General features: G+C 43.2%; 2 protein-coding genes across 2 annotated transcripts; one reads left to right on the plus strand and one right to left on the minus strand.

Annotated features, from left to right (window-relative positions):
* Positions 1-1,454: 1,454 nt before the first annotated feature.
* LOC138972796 (retinoic acid receptor alpha-like) lies at positions 1,455-13,133 on the plus strand. Its single transcript, XM_070345465.1, has 5 exons — positions 1,455-1,887; positions 3,445-3,723; positions 5,539-5,741; positions 7,261-7,537; positions 10,068-13,133. The coding sequence occupies exons 2-5, from the start codon at positions 3,489-3,491 to the stop codon at positions 11,150-11,152; spliced, it is 1,800 nt and encodes a 599-aa protein (XP_070201566.1). The 5' UTR covers positions 1,455-1,887; positions 3,445-3,488; the 3' UTR covers positions 11,153-13,133.
* Positions 13,134-13,412: 279 nt separating this feature from the next.
* Positions 13,413-15,641, minus strand: LOC138972797 (uncharacterized; the record flags this gene model as incomplete). The annotated part of the gene is given in 3 exon segments (XM_070345466.1): positions 13,413-13,526; positions 14,926-15,053; positions 15,563-15,641. Coding segments are annotated over 3 exon segments (245 nt in total), but the record flags the coding sequence as incomplete, so codon positions are not given.
* Between the last annotated feature and the right edge of the window lie 3,726 nt (positions 15,642-19,367).

The raw sequence follows: 19,367 nt of genomic DNA on the forward strand, positions 1-19,367 counted from the left end.
TTCAAAGAATTAATTTTGCGGATTGTCTGATCAGAACATCGGACGGTGCGTTTTGGCGCTAGACCTAACTTTTAAAATCTAAATACAAAAATTGACAGCTTGTTACACAAACATTCTTAAATCATAAAAGAATTCTTTTTTCATCAAGACAAGAACAGTACAATTCGAAGTTTTGAAAGTTTGAAAAAAGAAAAGCCCGGAAGCAGGGTCACGCAAGGTCGTGGTTCTCGTAGCAGACGACGGTTATGCCTATCGCCAGTTCCTCTGAACAGTCAAAAGCCATCGCTAGGGTTCGTGTGAATCGCAGCCGTTTGTTGCGTTTAGATTCAGAGGTACATAATAACGTGCTATTACAGATAAGCTTACAGCGAGTCGCATTGAAATCACAAACTGACGACTACATTGTGAAAAAAGGGTAACTGGATCACAAGGGTTCACGATGGCTCAGGGGTAAGATAAACCAAGCAAAAATAAATTCTTTGAAAATTGCTCGCTCTTTACGGAGGGCACCTAGGATGTTCTCAAGCGGTGAGTGTTTAAATGAAAGGGTGTTTGTGCTGTGTGTAAAAGCCTGACAGTATCTGTGATGGTTTACGGGAGGCTTACTGTGCCTTTAATTCATCAAAAAAACATAAAATAAAATAAAAATCCCATTATACACTGAGATTTGATTTTTGGTATGTGACCGAATTGAGGAATGATCTGGTACCATGGTAAAGTCTAGCCAGAACTGAGATGATGAGCTCAACTTTGTACAGAGGAGTCAGTTTGCTTTTAATGCTTGGTCTACATTCAAGTATAAAAGGATCCTCTTACATCTGCACACATGGGTGCAAACATGGTGCGTGACACGGGACGGAACGGACATTGAAAGGTTCAGGCTAAAGCTATATTTAATTCAAGGTCAAAAACTAGGTTTACCAAGAAAACTCGCAACTCGGGCATAAAAACTAAACTCAAAACCCGACCCCCCCCCCCCCCCCCCCCCCCCCCAAAAAAAAAAAAAAAAGTACAAAAAGAAAAAAAGCACACACACACACACACATACACACACATACACACACACACACACACACACACACACACATACATACATACACACACACTAACACACACACACATACACTAACACACACACACACACACTAACACACAAACACACACACACGTCTACACACACACACACACACACACACACACACACACACACACACACACACACACACACACAACCTCCCCCCCCATTCCCCTTCCTCTCCTCCTCCCCTGACAAATCGTCCAGTCAAATATTGACTCCATGAAAAAGTAGGACCAAAAGTTTCATTAAATGCACAGAACACCGACGACACAGCACCTTTTCAATACACGCAAGCGCACGCAATCCAAGCAATGACGAATCGTTTCTGCACACCTTACCTATACCTATATAAATGTGCACCTGGCTTTAGTTCGCTTAGTTCGACAGTACGAGAGAGTTTCAGCTGTGAACTTATGACATGAATCAAGTCAGCTTGTATGTCGATGTGTATTTCCTATCTTTCTGTGCGCCGTTGCCGATTGAAGAATCACGTTTTAGTGACTGATGTTTCGTACTGTGTTATCTTACAATGGAGTTTGAACGGTGTAGTTGAAGACTACTATCTTCACCTTTAGCGCGAGTGTCTCAGTTCGTGGACATGTTTTACACATGACCCAGTGCGTGAAACCTTGAGAAACGTTTGCTGAGTGAAATAGGAGGAGTAGAACAATAATTTAACTCAATCAAGTCAAGAAGAGCAGAAGTGTAACTTAGATTTTGTCGACTTGTGCATTGCCTGTTACCACGTAGGCCTACCTCGTACAGTGTGACTTGGTTAGTACGGTTTTTACGTCGCCACAAGAAACGAGGTGAGTGGGCTATTATGTGTGTGTGTGTGTGTGTGTGTGTGTGTGTGTGTGTGTGTGTGTGTGTGTGTGTGTGTTCTGAAGGTATTATTATACCGTTAGTATACAAAAGAGTCAGCTTAATATTTATGGTTAAGTAAATGGAATCCTACATTTTCTGTCAAGCCATTTTTTCGGAGATTCTAGCTCCCACTACTAATCGCAACCGGCTCCTCCCTCTCTCTCTCTCTCTTTTTCTCTCTGTCTGTCTGTGTCTCCTTCTATGTCTGTCTGTCTCTGTCTTTGTCTCTTTCTCCCTCTCTGTATTTGTCTCCCTCTCAATCTTTCTCCATCTCTCTGTCTGTCTCTTTCAGTTCAACTAATACACGCAAGAATTCATAAAATAGAGCAATTCATGATGCAGGTGCATCAGATTCGACTCGACAAACACGCTGTAACGTAACAGTAACATCGTATCGCGTATGACATTGATCAAATGTCTGATTAAATATAAATAAACAAATACTTAGTTCGAAACCAATCAATCCAGCCAATACGCAGCAAATAATCTCAAATACAAATTAAGTTTAACCAAACAAAGGGAGACAATTGTTTTTGCTCAGATCGACACAGTACCTATATGGTATTGCCGCAGGTATAGCCCGTTGGTTAATTCTATTCGCGATCTTCTTACCGAGTTTGTTTGTTTGTTTGTTTGCTTAAGCCGACCACGAAGGGCCATATCAGGGCGGTGCTGCTTTGACATATAACGTGCGCCACACACAAGACAGAAGTCGCAGCACAGGCTTCATGTCTCACCCAGTCACATTATTCTGACACCGGACCAACCAGTCCTAGCACTAACCCCATAATGCCAGACGCCAGGCGGAGCAGCCACTAAATTGCCAATTTTAAAGTCTTAGGTATGACCCGGCCTGGGTTCGAACCCACGACCTCCCGATCACGGGGCGGACGCCTTACCACTACTGACTAGGCCAACAGTGCCTCTTACCGAGTAAACACTGCAAAAACTGGACTGCCGTGTAAATACTTGCACAGGGAAAAGATCACACACGCAGTATTGACTTTTGCAAGAGCACATTGAACCGCCGGCCTTGGACTGTCTGCTTAAGATCTCTTTCAAGATAAAACAGTGAATACAGACAAGTCTGCGTACAGCGAGAGAGACTGAGACTGAACTTTATTTTACAAAGATGAAGATTTCAGGCTGGGCCTTTTTGTTACAATCTGTCCTTGGGACAACAAACACACAAACAAACAAACAAACAAACAAAACACTACCAATTTATACTAAAACAGAAACGCTATAGAAGTTTCAATTCAAACACCAATGTACACATGTTTGAGATGATGATGATGATGATGATGATGATGATGATGATTATGATGATGATGATGATGATGATGATTATGAGAGAGAGAGAGAGAGAGAGAGAGAGAGAGAGAGAGAGAGAGAGAGAGAGAGAGAGAGAGAGAGAGAGAGAGAGAGAGAGAGAGATTTAAAACCCGCCAGAAAAAAAACCCACTCAAACAACTAACTTTTTTCTTGTTCTTTTTCAGATGTTGACTTGAAGCTCCTCCACTGCCAGTTAACAAACATACAAATGTGGATGCCTAACACAAATGACAGCGACAGCGACAACGATGACAGGGGAAAAGGAGAAGAAGAGGAAGCGGAACCTCCAAAGAGGGCCAAGAAAAGATGGGCGAACGCACTTCCGCCGTGCCGCGTCTGCGCAGAGCCGTCATCCGGGTACCACTACGGCGTGAACACGTGTGAGGCGTGCAAGGCGTTCTTCAAGCGATGCCAGACGAGGAAGCGACCCCTCAGGTGTAAAGGTAGGTAAGCCGTACTCGCAGTGTGTCAACTGTTTGAGTGAATCAGGGCGAGAGAAAGTAGCAGTTGACATAGTGCAGATACGACAGATCTTCTATATACCTCTGGATTCCACATACCAGCAAATGCTGGCCTTGAATTCTGTCGAGACTCTCTGCTTTTTCTGATGCACAATGATAACAGAATCTAGCCTGCTTCATACTCGTCGAAGCTACACAATTTCACATCATCTTTATGATACTTTATACAGTTATACTTTAAAGACATACGACGCCGATTAAACACACCAAAACGTCTCTTCGTGACCCACTCTTCTAAAGTAATACCTCTGACGTATAAAGCGATATAAAGTTCGAGAACTTGAGACGTCACAATGCAAATAATGGCGTCTAATAATCATTCTGTCGCTTCTCCTGCACCTATCCGGCCTCCCAGAAACCACCACAGAATTACGCGTAAGGTCACCGCTATACGCTGCATTCTGATAATCATCGGTCCACGCTATCGCTCAGGTCTCTCTGACAGGATGAATAATTACTACGCGCGTTAAAGGGAAATCTATCAACACAACTTTCTTTAGTTGGTGTTTAACGTCGTTTTCAACCACGAAGGTTATATCGCGACGGTATCAACACAAGAATACAGAGTTATCTCCCATATGTGTTTCGCTAATGTTTCTGATAACAGACGAAAGACGAACGTGATTGAAGAATGGTCGACTTCGAAAGTGATCTCCGTTCTGTTCTTCACAGTTATGATTAAGACATCGTTCTCAGGTCAAAACAAGTCGAAATTTTGAGACTGCTGTGGGAAGGAGACCGTGACATGATATTGTTGCATCACTCCCAACTGGTTACGGACAAAGTCGTCCGCTCCGTAGCCATTTTGTTATGATCACGTGACAAAGTTGATTATCACGTGACACTTTTGCCATATTTAGAGTTGTTTGCACAGTAAATACATCCGCGAAAGATAGCTCGCTTGAAAGTGTCATACATAACAATTCAATTCAGTTCTAAATTTAAAAATTACACAACACCATGAAAAATCATTATCGACGATCGCGAATCTGCTTTTATCAATAACACATTACGAAAAGCTCTAAATATGTAAAACATCGATTTCCTCTCCGGAGAAGGAAAACAAAGGCATCCTGTCAGGGATAAATGAGACCCGAAGGGAAGTAACTCATTTTCACCTGAGTTCAGGATGCGCTACGCTGTGCATGTACTCTAAATTAGCACGTTTTGTAGCCAGTTGTTAAAACTGTGTGAGATACTATACATTTCTACATGGTTGTTTGTTTGTTTGTTTGTTTGCTTAACGCCCAGCCGACCACGAAGAGCCATATCAGGGCGGTGCTGCTTTAACATTTAACGTGCGCCACACACAAGACAGAAGTCGCAGCACAGGCTTCATGTCTCACCCAGTCACATTATTCTGACACCGGACCAACCAGTCCTAGCACTAACCCCATAATGCCAGACGCCAGGCGGAGCAGCCACTAGATTGCCAATTTTAAAGTCTTAGGTATGACCCGGCCGGGGTTCGAACCCACGACCTCCCGATCACGGGGTGGACGCCTTACCACTAGGCCAACCGTGCCGGTATACTATACATTACTACATGCAAAAGTAGCACACATGGTAACCACTAAATAGCGTTCACAGTGTGTGCTACTTTTAAAAGTAGAATTATATAGTAGGCTATATCGCAGTGTTCAAAACTGGTTACAAAAAGTGTATTCGCATTGGAACATTTCTAGATCAGAGTGTGTATAGGTATCGTATAACATTAACACAAACGGTTCATTCCAGGCAGAAGAAACTGCCACGTGCGAGGGGTGAAGCGGATGGTGTGCGCCTACTGTCGCTTCCAGTGGTGCCTGACGCTGGGCATGTCACGTGACAGCATCAAACTGGGGCGCTACACGTGCAGCAAGAGGAGGCAGGACAGCCAGGAGATCACACGCAGCTCGGCTGTCACACCGCTCTCCGTCACTGACCAGGAGTTGGACAAGGTTAGTGTCAGCGTTCGTAGGGCTTGTCCTCGTGAATGAGAGGGAGGGGCTCCCAAAATGAGTCAGGGGTACAGTGGCTGGCCAGGTGGGGTTTTTGTTTGTTTGTTTGTTTGCTTAACGCCCAGCCGACCACGAAGGGCCATATCAGGGCGGTGCTGCTTTGACATTTAACGTGCGCCACACACAAGACAGAAGTCGCAGCACAGCCTGGGCTTCATGTCTCACCCAGTCACATTATTCTGACACCGGACCAACCAGTCCTAGCACTAACCCCATAATGCCAGACTCCAGGCGGAGCAGCCACTAGATTGCCAATTTTAAAGTCTTAGGTATGACCCGGCCGGGGTTCGAACCCACGGCCTCCCGATCACGGGGCGGACGCCTTACCACTAGGCCAACCTTACCACTAGGCCAACCTTACCACTAGGCCAACCTTACCACTAGGCCAACCTTACCACTAGGCCAACCTTACCACTAGGCCAACCTTACCACCAGGCCGACCTTACCACTAGGCCAACCTTACCACTAGGAACTAGGCCAACCTTTCCACTAGGCCAACCTTACCACTAGGCCAACCTTACCACTAGGCCAACCTTACCACTAGGCCAACCGTGCTGGTCTACCAGGTGGGGTCCAGATGCTGTTGACGTTAAGCATTTAAAAGGGGTACCTTTGTTTTATTTCTTGAGAAAAAAAGATACATTTGGAAGGGTGAGGGGGGAGGGGGGCTAGGCCGTGGCCCCCTGTAACTTTCATCACCTATACAAACAAGGGAAGTAATCTCAGTGGAAGCGTCACAGAAAGGGCTCTTTCTACAAACAAGGGAAGTAATCTCAGTGGAAGCGTCACAGAAAGGGCTCTTTCTTAGCCTATTCTACGACAACTAATTCAGCTTTAACAAGAGGCGAAGCCTTCAAGGCTCACGTAAGAAATCGACAAACAGTAACACAAACTCAATCACTCCGTCACACACACACACACACACACACACACACACACACACACACACACACACACACACACACACACACACACACACACACACACACAGAAAGAGCATATGTGAAACTGTGCAAGAAAGCGAGACACTAGATCTAGATCTGTCTGTCTGCATGTAGCCTACTTACAGGGACACGACTGCCAACTAGTCTCGGCCCGCTCAAAAAAACAATGACCGAGACTTTCAGTAATTCCTTCGCGTGACGTCAAACCCTCTTGCGTCATAATGTGACGTCTATGTAATGTGACGTCTTCAAATGTTAGAGTTTCTACCACATACATACGCACGCACGCACAGACAGACAAAAGTTAGCATCGCATAGGCTACACTTACGTGAGCCAAAAACACTTTCTTTTGCAAAGTGAAGAAAGTCCTTCTGCGCGGTAACATTACTTGTAACGCAGAATCTTATGATATAACTTTGGAAGCGATCCGAGGGCCTTTATCCTAAGGTATTATTCCTGTAATCTGCTGTTGTCTTGAATGAACTAATTTAAACAACTTTACACTCTTCCACAGCTGACAGAGCAGCTAATGACGTCACACGAGAAGGTTCTGACCAACTGGGACCTACCGGAAGCGGAAATGGAGCAGATGGCCAAAGCGAGGCAGGAAAAGGTGCAGCTGGAAGAAGAGCTGTTTGGACACCAGAACGACGTCTCGACTGAAGAGTACGACCAGATCTACCGCCAGACGGGCCTCGACATTGACGGGCGGGGAAAAGTCCTCCGTTATTATGCGCAGTGCATGGAAAGACAGATCCGCGGGTTCGTCCACTTCGCCAAAGGGGTGCCAGGTTTGTGGTTGTTGTTATTGTTGTTGGTGTTGATGTTGTTGTGGTGGTGTTGATGGTGGTGGTAGTTGGTTGCTGGTCGTTGTCGTCGTTCATGTTGATAGTGTCATTGTTGGCTTTTTGTTGCTGTTGTTGTTGTTTTTGTTGTTGTTGTTGTTGTTGTTGTTGTTGTTGTTGTTGGTGGTGGTGGCGGTGGTGGTGGTGGTGGTGGTGGTGTTAGGTGATGTTGGTTGCTGGTCATTGTCTTTGATCTTGGTGACATTGCTGGCTTTGTTGCTGTTGCTGTTGTTGTTGTTGTTGTCGTTGTTGTTGATGATGTTGTTAACATTGTTATTTATAGGGCATTTGTGATACGGCAAAAGTGACCATTACAGTATCAACACCATTTTATCATGTGATGATTTCAAATCTGAAAGGTTTTTGTAATCTAAAACTAAAAATTATTCTTCCATCAAAATAGAAACGTTTATTAAACAAAATAATTAACAAGTCGCGTAAGGCGAAAATACAATATTTAGTCAAGTAGCTGTCGAACTCACAGAATGAAACTGAACGCAACGCAACGCAGCAAGACCGTATACTCGTAGCATCGTCACTCCACCGCCCGTGGCAAAGGCAGTGCCCGTGGAATTGACAAGAAGAGCGGGGTATTCGTTGCGCTGAGAAGGATAGCACGCTTTTCTGTACCTCTCTTCGTTTTAACTTTCTGAGCGTGTTTTTAATCCAAACATATCATATCTATATATTTTTGGAATCAGGAACCGACAAGGAATAAGATGAAAGTGTTTTTAAATTGATTTCGAAAAAAAATATTTGATAATAATTTTTATATATTTAATTTTCAGAGCTTGTTTTTAATCCGAATATAACATATTTATATGTTTTTGGAATCAGCAAATGATGGAAAATAAGATAAACGTAAATTTGGATCGTTTTATAAATTTTTATTTTTTTTTACAATTTTCAGATTTTTAATGACCAAAGTCATTAATTAATTTTTAAGCCACCAAGCTGAAATGCAATACCGAAGTCCGGGCTTTGTCGAAGATTACTTGAGCAAAATTTCAACCAATTTGGTTGAAAAATGAGGGCGTGACAGTGCCGCCTCAACTTTCACGAAAAGCCGGATATGACGTCATCAAAGACATTTATCAAAAAAATGAAAAAAAGATTCGGGGATTTCATACCCAGGAACTCTCATGTCAAATTTCATAAAGATCGGTCCAGTAGTTTAGTCTGAATCGCTCTACACACACACACACACGCACACACGCACGCACACACGCACATACACCACGACCCTCGTTTCGATTCCCCCTCGATGTTAAAATATTTAGTCAAAACTTGACTAAATATAAACAAGTCGCGTAAGGCGAAAATACAATATTTAGTCAAGTAGCTGCCATTTTTCAGCAAGAGCGTATACTCGTAGCATCGTCAGTCCACCGCTCATGGCAAAGGCAGTGAAATTGACAAGAAGAGCGGGGTAGTAGTTGCGCTAAGAAGGATAGCACGCTTTTCTGTACCTCTCTTTGTTTTAACTTTCTGAGCGTGTTTTTAATCCAAACATATCATATCTATATGTTTTTGGAATCAGGAACCGACAAGGAATAAGATGAAAGTATTTTTAAATTGATTTGGACAATTTAATTTTGATAATAATTTTTATATATTTAATTTTCAGAGCTTGTTTTTAATCCGAATATAACATATTTATATGTTTTTGGAATCAGCAAATGATGGAGAATAAGATAAACGTAAATTGGGATCGTTTTATAAATTTTTATTTTTTTTTTTACAATTTTCAGATTTTTAATGACCAAAGTCATTAATTAATTTTTAAGCCACCAAGCTGAAATGCAATACCGAACCCCGGGCTTCGTCGAAGATTACTTGACCAAAATTTCAACCAATTTGGTTGAAAAATGAGGGCGTGACAGTGCCGCCTCAACTTTCACGAAAAGCCGGATATGACGTCATCAAAGACATTTATCAAAAAAATGAAAAAAACGTATGGGGATATCAATCCCAGGAACTCTCATGTAAAATTTCATAAAGATCGGTCCAGTAGTTTGGTCTGAATCGCTCTACACGCACGCACGCACACACACACACACACATACACACACGCACACACACACACGCGCACACACACACACACACACACACACACACGCACACACACACACACGCACGCACATACACCACGACCCTCGTTTCGATTCCCCCTCGATGTTAAAATATTTAGTCAAAACTTGACTAAATATAAAAAGGAAGTAAAAAACCTAAAGTTTTACTGAATGGAGTAACGGGAAATACAGAGAGAGAGAGAGAAAGAAAGAGAGATAGAGAGAGAGAGAGAGAGAGAGAGAGAGAGAGAGAGAGAGAGAGAGAGAGAAAGAAAGAGAGAGAGAGAGAGAGAGACAAAGACAGAGACAAAGACAGAGAGAGAGATGTATTTTTCAAAACCCTCATTACACCGCAAACATACCGTGTTCACCAAAGCTGACATTGCAATTAATTATAATTTCAGGTTTCGGTGATCTTGCCTTGGAGGATCAGGTCAGCCTCATCAAGGCGTCACACGCAGAGCTATGGTTTCTGAGCATCTACCGAGGCTTCATCCACAAGTATCAGACCTTCGTCAGTTCGATGGGCTTTTGCATCCACATCAAAGAGCATTCTCCCTGCTTCAGTTCAGATTTGGCTCAGACGGAGCACGACACGGCTTTCATGCTGAATCGCCGCTTGAAGCTTCTGACAAAGGGTGAGATCGTTCTGCTGAAAAGCGTCTGCCTGATGTCCCCTGACAGGTGCGAGCTCAAAGACAAAGAGAAGGTGGAGGAAATTCACTGGAAGCTCGTCTGCGCTTTATTGAAATCACTGCGAAGAAACCACGGACGCACGGGAAAAGCGAGGAACAGAAATTCCTGCCTTGAAAACGAAGACAACGACAGGCATGCGCAGGTCTGTCAACACATCACAGAAAACCAGTTGCACTCAGAGGGAACTGATGTCAGTGAAAACGGACAAGTTGACCATTATGACATCACTAGAAATGACGTAAGTGGCCAAGCAAGCATCGACAAGCTATATGCTGCAACCTCCATGAGAAGTGATGTCAGTGCAAATGGACAACCTGACAATTATGGCGTGGCTAGAAATGACGTCAATTGCTTCGCAAGCATCGAAAACACAACCAGGTTTGATCTTGGGCAAAGTGAAAAGACATATCCAGAAGATGCACCGAATGCCAGACTGCTAGATTTGAACGGGTACAACACCAGCATAAATTATGCGACTTTCAGTCAAACAGGATATCTACCAGATATAACCCCCAGTAGTGAAACTTGTAGCGATGACATCAGTTCAATCGCGAGCGATGTCTTCAACGTGAATGGCGCCACCATTGGTGGAGATGAAGTCAAAGTGAATGACGTCACTATTGGGAGCAATGACGGTAACGTAAATGACGTCACGCTCTTCTCCTACGTCATCGACTGTCTGATGGAACTGCGGACACTGACGGAAAGAGAGAAGAAAGCTCACGAGAACACGCCTCTAGTGGTTGACATTTTCCAAAATCATCCCATGCTGGTCGAAGTCATGTTACAGTGAACAAACAAAAAACACCCACAAAGCAACACGAATGGTGGGGTACTGGCAGAACGTTTTCATTTTAACAAAACAAATGAAGACATTAATTCTCATGTATGGAGCCACAGGTCTTTGAGGTGGACAGTCAGATACATACATGAAGTGAATACTTATCTCAGAAAGCGTTGGTTGTGTTCAGTCTCTGTCAAGATGGTCAGAGCTATTCATTTATTCCTTTATTCATTTATGCAATATTGTATTTTTGATGTTTATTTTGTTTTGTTTATTTAGTTTTTGATTTTTGATTGATTCATTTACTTATTTATGTATTCTGTTTAATTTAAGTCAATTTACTATTTAGATTTTAAAAGTTAGGTCTAGCCGCGGCCAAAACGCACCACGGTCCGATTGTCTGATCAGACAATCCCGGCGCAAAATTAATTCTTTGAAAATTGCTCGCTCTTTACGTAGGGCACCTAGGATGTTCCCGTTCGGTGAGCGTTCAAATGGAAGGGTGTTTGTACTGTGTGTAAAAGCCTGACAGTATCTGTGATGGTTTACGGTAGGCTCACTGCACTGTGCCTTTAATCCTAAGCGTTTGCATGGAGTTCATCCCAAAGTATCTCGCCAACATGTGTCATATGGGGTTTTGTCTGCATCTGTCACAGTTTCCGGAACCATCCCATGCTGATGGAGGTCATGTGGTATGGAGGTCATGTGGTATGGAGGTCATGTGGTATGGAGGTCATGTGGTATGGAGGTCATGTGGTATGGAGGTCATGTGGTAGGGGATGTCAGTCACACATATATACGAGACAGCTAAATTCCCTGGCAAAAAAAGGCGCGTTATGCCCCGGTCTCACATCTACGAATGTCACCCGACTTTAGGTAGTCGGCTGGAAGTCGGAAGAGGTCGGAGAGTTCGTGAGAATTAGCAATTTTGTTTTTGAAAAGTCGGTTAGTTCGGGAGGCTCTTCCGACTGTGTCGGTTTAGTCGTAAGGCGATTCTGAATAGTCGTAACGGTAGTCGGAAGACTCGTAAGGGTGGTCGGATTTGTCGGTAGCATAGTGTCGTTCGGATTAGTCGTAATGGTGCCTGATTTGTCGTTAGGGCAGTCTGATTTGTCGTCAGGACAGTCGTTAGCTAGTCGGTTTAGTCGTTACACTGGTCGTGAGAGTCGGCTATTGTTCGGAAGTTTTTCAGCTAATAATCGGGCCTGTCGTAACTGCAGTCGGAATTGTCGTTACTGCAGTCGGAAGTGTCTGGACACATGTCGGATTTGTCGGCCCCAAAGTCGGGTGGTTGTCGTCTGCTTGTCGGCTACATGGTCGGATCAGTCGTAAGGACAGGTCGGGAGTGAAATTTGGAGCCGAATTTGCATCCGAAACTTCCGACCTAGCCGACTTAACTATCCCCGACACTTCCGAAAATTCGTATATGAGAGACCCAGAAGCAATATCATAATTATTTATCAAAACGAATGAGGACAAAAACCACGTTCGTCAACTGTTTTCATGAACGTCTGTCTGGCAGTTTTTTCCTTCTGGAATTCCTCTACACACCGTCTGTGCGTGTGTGTGTGTGTGTGTGTGCGTGTGTGTGTGTGCGCGAGTGCATACATGTGTGTGTGTGCGTGTGTGTGTGTTTGTGTGTGTGTGTGTGTGTGTGTGCGCGAGTGCATATATGTGTGTGTGTGTGTGTGTGTGTGTGTGTATGTGTGTGTGTGTGTGTGTGTGTGAATGCATACATGCGTGCGTGCGCGCGCGCGTGAGTGTGTGTGTGTTGTTGGAATAGTTCTTTATCAGACGCCAATCTGTTCCGCTATTTCCCTTGTTTTATATTAACATGTAAGTTTTAAAACTTCCGTTATGAGAAAATATTTCTTTCCTTGTCTTTCTGCGTAAGATTGTTCCTGTGTCTTGGTTTTAGGAGGGATCATGTGTAAGACTGGGAGTCAGCCTAAAGTCACCAGGCTTGAATAATAAACACTATTCGTTCTTCCGTTTGTTCGTTCGATTTGAATCGCTCTCTCGCTTGTTTGTTGTCTGTGTGTATGTACGTATGTCTGTCTATACAGATATTGCTCTTCGTAAAAAGCGTAAACTCATATATGCAGATATACGCTTACAAACACACATGCATGCATACATACACGCACTCACGAATCAACAATCACACACACACACACACACACACACACACACACACACACACACACACACACACGCACGGACGCACGCACACATAGAGCTGAGTAAAAAACAAGTCACTCAGAAAGAGCACTATCGATCACTTTCGAGTTTTATTCGATACATTTACTACATGATGTAGTCGCGTGTCCCATGACGAAAGCCAGCTAGCCAATCGGGTCCGAGGTAGGAACACTTGAATCCGCTGACAACAACGACACAATAGAAACGAACTTACTACTAAAATCATCGTCGTCATTATCGTTCTCATCATCGTCGTCGTAGTCGTCATCATCATAATCATCATCATCATCATCTCATCTTCTTCGTCTTAATCATTATCAACATCAGCATCGTCGTCATCATCATCCTCATCTTCATCATAATCATTATCATTATCATCATTATAATCGTCATCATCGTCGTTAGTATTATCATCGTCATCTTTATCATCATCGTCGTTATCAGAAATCATCATCATCATCATCGTGCACGTTATTTTCGTTATTTTCTAATGCTGCCAAAGCTGGCCCCGAGGTCGGCGTGCAGGAGAAAGTACCCAGCTGTGTGTGAACCGAGCATTGTTTAGGATTAACAGCTATTGTATTTTCAGCGTAGCAATAGGGTCCGATATTTAGACGAGACAAGTATAATGCCGACGAGTCGAAGACGAGTCGCATTATACTTGTTCGAGTCTAAATATCGGACCCTATTGCTACGCTGAAAACACAATAGCGTTTATATAGCTATTCTGACATATTCTGTGTAAAAATCATGTTTTTGTCAGCAACAACTATCAGAATGGTCCATGTCGTTGATTGCAGACGACGGTTATAGTGCGCATATCCCTTTGCGCATGTATCCACGGAAATCACCGAAGATTGAAAAACCCACGGACATTACGTCAATCTGCTAGGAATCATATGACGTCATGACGTATCATGCTTGCTTGCGTATATTCTATGTTCAAAAGTCTGACTTCTGTTGGGGATTCCCGTGATGAAGACTGCGGTAACTCTGTAGATGAAGGATGATCTCAGAAGAAACGACTAAATGTTTCAGACCAGTAACTTCATTTCAACATGTGACAGGAGAATTTGCTGATTTTGTGTTAAACATTGGAAAGATCGTCTGCTAGAATCAGAGATAGGTCGCTTCAGATTGCAGCTTCTTGAACTTTGCAAGGTTTGCTGCCTGTTAAAGAACTGGATTTTACACGTAATGTATGTCGTGTACAGTAAGCAACTAAAAACACACACATAAAGCAAATGGCATCGTCTGTCGACTAGTCACAGAAACAAACCTGGCGAGGTATGCGTGTACTTTATACACGTGGAAGAAACCGGAACCATGCGTCTTTGTTATTGCCGATATCGTGTGGATATCGGCAAAACATTACCAACTTCCGTAGCGTTATGCTTTGATGATCGGAAAAGGGATGTGTGAGACCATCCAATCACAGCCCCCGAATTCCCCCACGTGCCTATCAGAATAGCTATAATATATGCTGATATTATGAACAACATCTCAATTTCAAATCAGTCTGACTTGGTTCAAACCCAGATGCGCACTCTTTCGTGGATACCAGCCCATGCAGTACTGACCGACACACGTGTCCTGTCTGGCCGGAATGCTGCTCATCCACCGGTTGCCCAGCCAGTTACACACGTACTTCTTCTCTCTCCTCCCGTCTCGGAACGTAAAGCCCGCGTCACACGTCACCGTGCACGTCCTGACGTCACAACAATGACGTCATCAATGACAGCGTAGCAAACATGTGTGGGTAATGGAGCGTTCGTGTTATGACGGTGTCTGGTGGCGGAGTTGCATCGCTAATGTGTTTGTTGTGTCTATGATAAGATTGTGTTGTTGTTGATGTTGTTGTTGTTGTCGGTGGTGGTGGTGGTTTTTGTTTTGTCGTCGTCGTTGTTGTTTTTGTTTTTGCTGTTGTATTTTAAATTGTGATTGCAGCACCCGTCCTTGCCAACAACGGCATATCTAACTCTGTGTGTGTGTGCTTGGGAAGGTGCATGTGTGCGTGTATGAGCGTGCGTGCGTGTGTGTGTCAGTGTATGTGTGTGCGTCAGCGTGCATTCGTGCGTGTTTAATGTGTATGCGTGTGCATGTGTGGGTGAATGTACGTGCGTGTATGTGCGTGCATCTGAGCGTGAGCGTGTATGCGTGCGTCTGCGTGCGCTTGGCAAAATAAGTGTGAGTGCTGAGAGAGTGACGGAATCTTACGACGCGTCGCAGAAAGGGACGCAAATCACGCACACCGTCTGTCCGTGGTTAGGGCTCTTTGGATTGAAGCATCCTGTCACTGAAAATAACAATCATAATCAGAAATTATTATGTCACAAATAAACCATAACTGCATGCTTTGGTTTAGGGTTGTTGTTGTCGTTATCGTTATTGTTAGTGTTGTTGTTGTTGTGTGTGTGTGTGTGTGTGTGTGTGTGTGTGTGTGTGTGTGTGTGTGCGTGTGTGTGTGTATGTATGTGTGCGTGTGTGTGTGTGTGTGTGTGTGTGTGTGTGTGTGTGTGTGTGTGTGTGTGTGTGTGTTTGGTCAGGTTGGCGTGAATGTGGTAAAGTTAGACCTACGCTTTGAACAGGCGTAAGCTACCAAAGGTTAACGAGACCTTTTAAAGCGTAGGATAATTTGTTGTTTAAAGTCTGTCTGTGCTCGCGTCATGTAATTTTCCGACAATAACGTTTTGTTTGTTTTTTTAAAGACCTAGCAAGTGCTGTGCTCACCTTAATACAAATGGAACCACACAGCTGGACAGTAAAACATTTTTATTTCATCTTCTTTCGATGATTAATTTTCGCATTTTTTTCTTCAACATGTGTATACACGTACATTTTTTAACTTCTTAGATTGCTGTACATATTCACTTGCGTTTGAAAGCTATTAGTGCCAAAACCTAAGTGAAAGTTGCCAGACTTGTCTCTCAAATCACCCAGAAAAAGAGTGTAAATTGCAAGATAGTCACATAAAACCATGTGTAGTCAAGGGGAAGCAAGATACGGATAATGATAAGACTCATATGTGACCCTCCACGACGGTATGAGTCGCATGTCACCTTTGTATGATTTTCATATTTGTACATTTTCATAAAGAGTTTTTTATGCTCTATCCAGTGGTGCAACCCGTTTTAGAAAAGAGCAAAAACTGTTTGAGTTATAAGCCTGTGACTAAGGTGACCCTCACACTGTTACCAGACACTCCCTGGACTTACATTAAGCCTAGCGCAGAACCGCGCGAAGTGACATGCGACTCATCTCGTGGTGGAGGGTCACATATAGTCCTGTGGGGTGACCCTCATGGACATTCAGGTTGCTTTCTTCCTGAGGAAAGCGAGCTGCCATACAGTATACGGCGCTACCCTTCTCCTGCATGCGTGTATTCATGTTTCCAAGCCCTGAGACTTTCGCTGTGAACTTGGGTTCTTTATCGTGCGCATGCGTGCACACGGGGGTGTTCGAACACCGAGGAGATTCTGGAAAATAAATCCCTCGCCGAACGTGGGGATCGAACCCACGCCTATAGCGACAAATGTTTTTTGAAGCCAGCGCCGCTACCGACTGAGCTAGTCGCCCAAGATGTTGATGTTGACCTAAACTACTTTATGACCAGCTTCATAAGGGTGGTGCCCATCTACATCATTCTCCCTTCATGCTTTCGTCTTCCCCGGCCCTGAGTTGGGTGAGGTAGGCCTATTCATTTCCACCCGTGTGGACAGAGGAGCGATCCGGTGTAAAAGGAAAAGTTGTCCGCTGGGAAAAAGAGTCCTACGGACTTTCGTTCCTAGATAGTCCCCACTCGGACACATTTTCCTAGACTTTCAGCGGACACATTTTCCCAGGACAGAAAGTCCTAGCCTATATTTGGGGGTCGGATTTGAGTCCTGGGGGACATCTTTTCCTGCTACACATACCTAGGTGTAAGTGTCCTGGTTGTCCGCACTCGGCCGCGTTAGCTATAAGTAGAGTGTGGGGTTTTTGTTTTTGTTTTTTTCTTTCTTTCTTTCTTTCTTGTTTTTTTTTTTAAATAATCATAACATAAATTTATTCCTAATGTTCAGCTCAGTTTCCAATAATACTATCCAGCTATAAGTAGACTTAAAAATCGTGGGCTCTCATCGCTTCCTCGTTGGCGCAGTTCCTATGGTGTTGCTTTCGGAGTTTGGAGGTCTTGGGTTTGATTCCCGTCTTGTCTGGTCTGTTATTCTGTGTCATTTGCTTCTCGGTTTCCTTGTGTTAGGTTCATTATCTTTCCAGGTACACATCTTGCAATAAACGGCTGGGTCTACCCGATCAAAACGCTTTGTATTATTTTTTTTGTGTTTTTTTTGTTTTTAAGTTGTTGTGGTTGCAGACATAGTTGTGTGTGCAAATGTGTATTCTATTTATTCGTAAGCACAATACTAGAATCAGTCGAACAATCAGTCAATCTTTATACCTCTCCTCCCTCCCCCCCCCCACCCTTCCACTTGTTGCTTTTGTTGAAATGTTGCAGAATTGTCTAAAGTCGTGCGGTTTCCAGGTGCTGTCCTTAGCATTTTCAACACGAAATACAGGGGTATCTGAGAGAGAAGGAGGCATGTCAGCAATAAGAACGTTCTATCACTTTACAAACGGGTACAGCCTAATACTCGTGCAATTGTCACCACCTGGCATTGTTAGCAATGGTATACATTTTGGGGAGTCACAAAATTGCTGTCACACACAAGAAAGATGGTGCAGGGACAGAACGTGCGATTCTCAGACGTGGAAAACTACCTTCTAAATCAGAAATACCCTACCCTTGCCACCCTGAACATCAAACGGTCAATTAGGAGAGCAGCACAAAGGAACTACACGGTATGTATTCTATTTTTCTCGTGACGTGTAATGCATTTAAATGGCGCAACTGCGCCTGATTTGTTTCGGTCGTTTTGTAGCTTTGTCGGTTACACGTAAAGTGGTGTGTGTGTGTGTGTGTGTGTGTGTGTGTGTGTGTGTGTGTGTGTGTGTGTGTGTGTCTGTGTGTGTGTGTGTCTGTATGTGTGAATAGAATAGAATAGAATAGAATAATGTTTATTGTCATGAACCAGTAAAGTTATTGACACAACAAACAACAAATAATGCATTATACAATGCTAAAACAATCCGTAACAAATTTGCCAAGACGAACTTGAACTTCGTCTTCTAAGAATAAGTTACTTGGATTTTTGTTAGCATATTTCATATTGATATGTGAAGCATCTTCTTTAAATTCATCCCTTAATTTAACATATTTATTGCATTTATCTAGAAAATGTATTTCATCTTCTATGACATTGCATTCAATACAAAGACGATTTTCTTTAGGGATATTCTGATGTCTTCCACTTTCAATTTTTAGACAATGTGTGCTAGTCCTTAATCTGCTTAACATCTTTCTGTGTTTATTATTCTTAATTTGTATTAAATATGACTGCATTTCGTAAGATTTACTGATCATAGAATAAAACTTAAGTCTGGAATATGTATCTGATTTTTCTTTTGTCCAGTATCTTATATATTCCTCTTGTTGTATTTTGTCAACGGCAAACTTTAATTTGTGTACATTTAATGTAGATTGGTTATGCCAAACGTGACTAAAACCTAAGTTACAAAGAGATTGTCTAACAAATTGTAGCCATGGCGTTTCTGTCGGATGGTGCAACATTGAGTCATATAATTGATGTATATACGAATCTTGCTTGGAGTCTAGAATATGCGCCCAGAATGCTATTGTTTGTGATAACATTTTTAATCCTAAAGGGAACCTTCCTAATTCCCCCAGTACAGTGCGCGTGTGTGTGTGTGAGTGTGTGTGTGTGTGTGTGTGTGTGTGTGTGTGTGTGTGTGTGTGTGTGTGTGTGTGTGTGTGTGTGTGCGTGAGTGTGTGTGTGTGTGTGTAATTCTACTGAGAATGATTTCAGGAAATGCTCCAGATAGGCCAAAAGGTGATGAAAAGAAACAACGTCAGAGGTGACCGCAAGGGTGGCAAGGAGTTGGACCCCTGGCTTGGTCCCTACAC

This window comes from Littorina saxatilis, linkage group LG8 (genome assembly GCF_037325665.1).
Source record: "Littorina saxatilis isolate snail1 linkage group LG8, US_GU_Lsax_2.0, whole genome shotgun sequence".
In the NCBI taxonomy this organism is placed as follows: domain Eukaryota; kingdom Metazoa; phylum Mollusca; class Gastropoda; order Littorinimorpha; family Littorinidae; genus Littorina; species Littorina saxatilis.

Coding starts and splice junctions, on each gene's coding strand:
- LOC138972796 (XM_070345465.1), top strand. CDS start 3,489: ATGTGGATGCCTAACACAAATGACAGCGACAGCGACAACGATGACAGG. Junction 3,724..5,538: donor GCGACCCCTCAGGTGTAAAG/GTAGGTAAGCCG, acceptor GGTTCATTCCAG/GCAGAAGAAACTGCCACGTG. Junction 5,742..7,260: donor CTGACCAGGAGTTGGACAAG/GTTAGTGTCAGC, acceptor ACTCTTCCACAG/CTGACAGAGCAGCTAATGAC.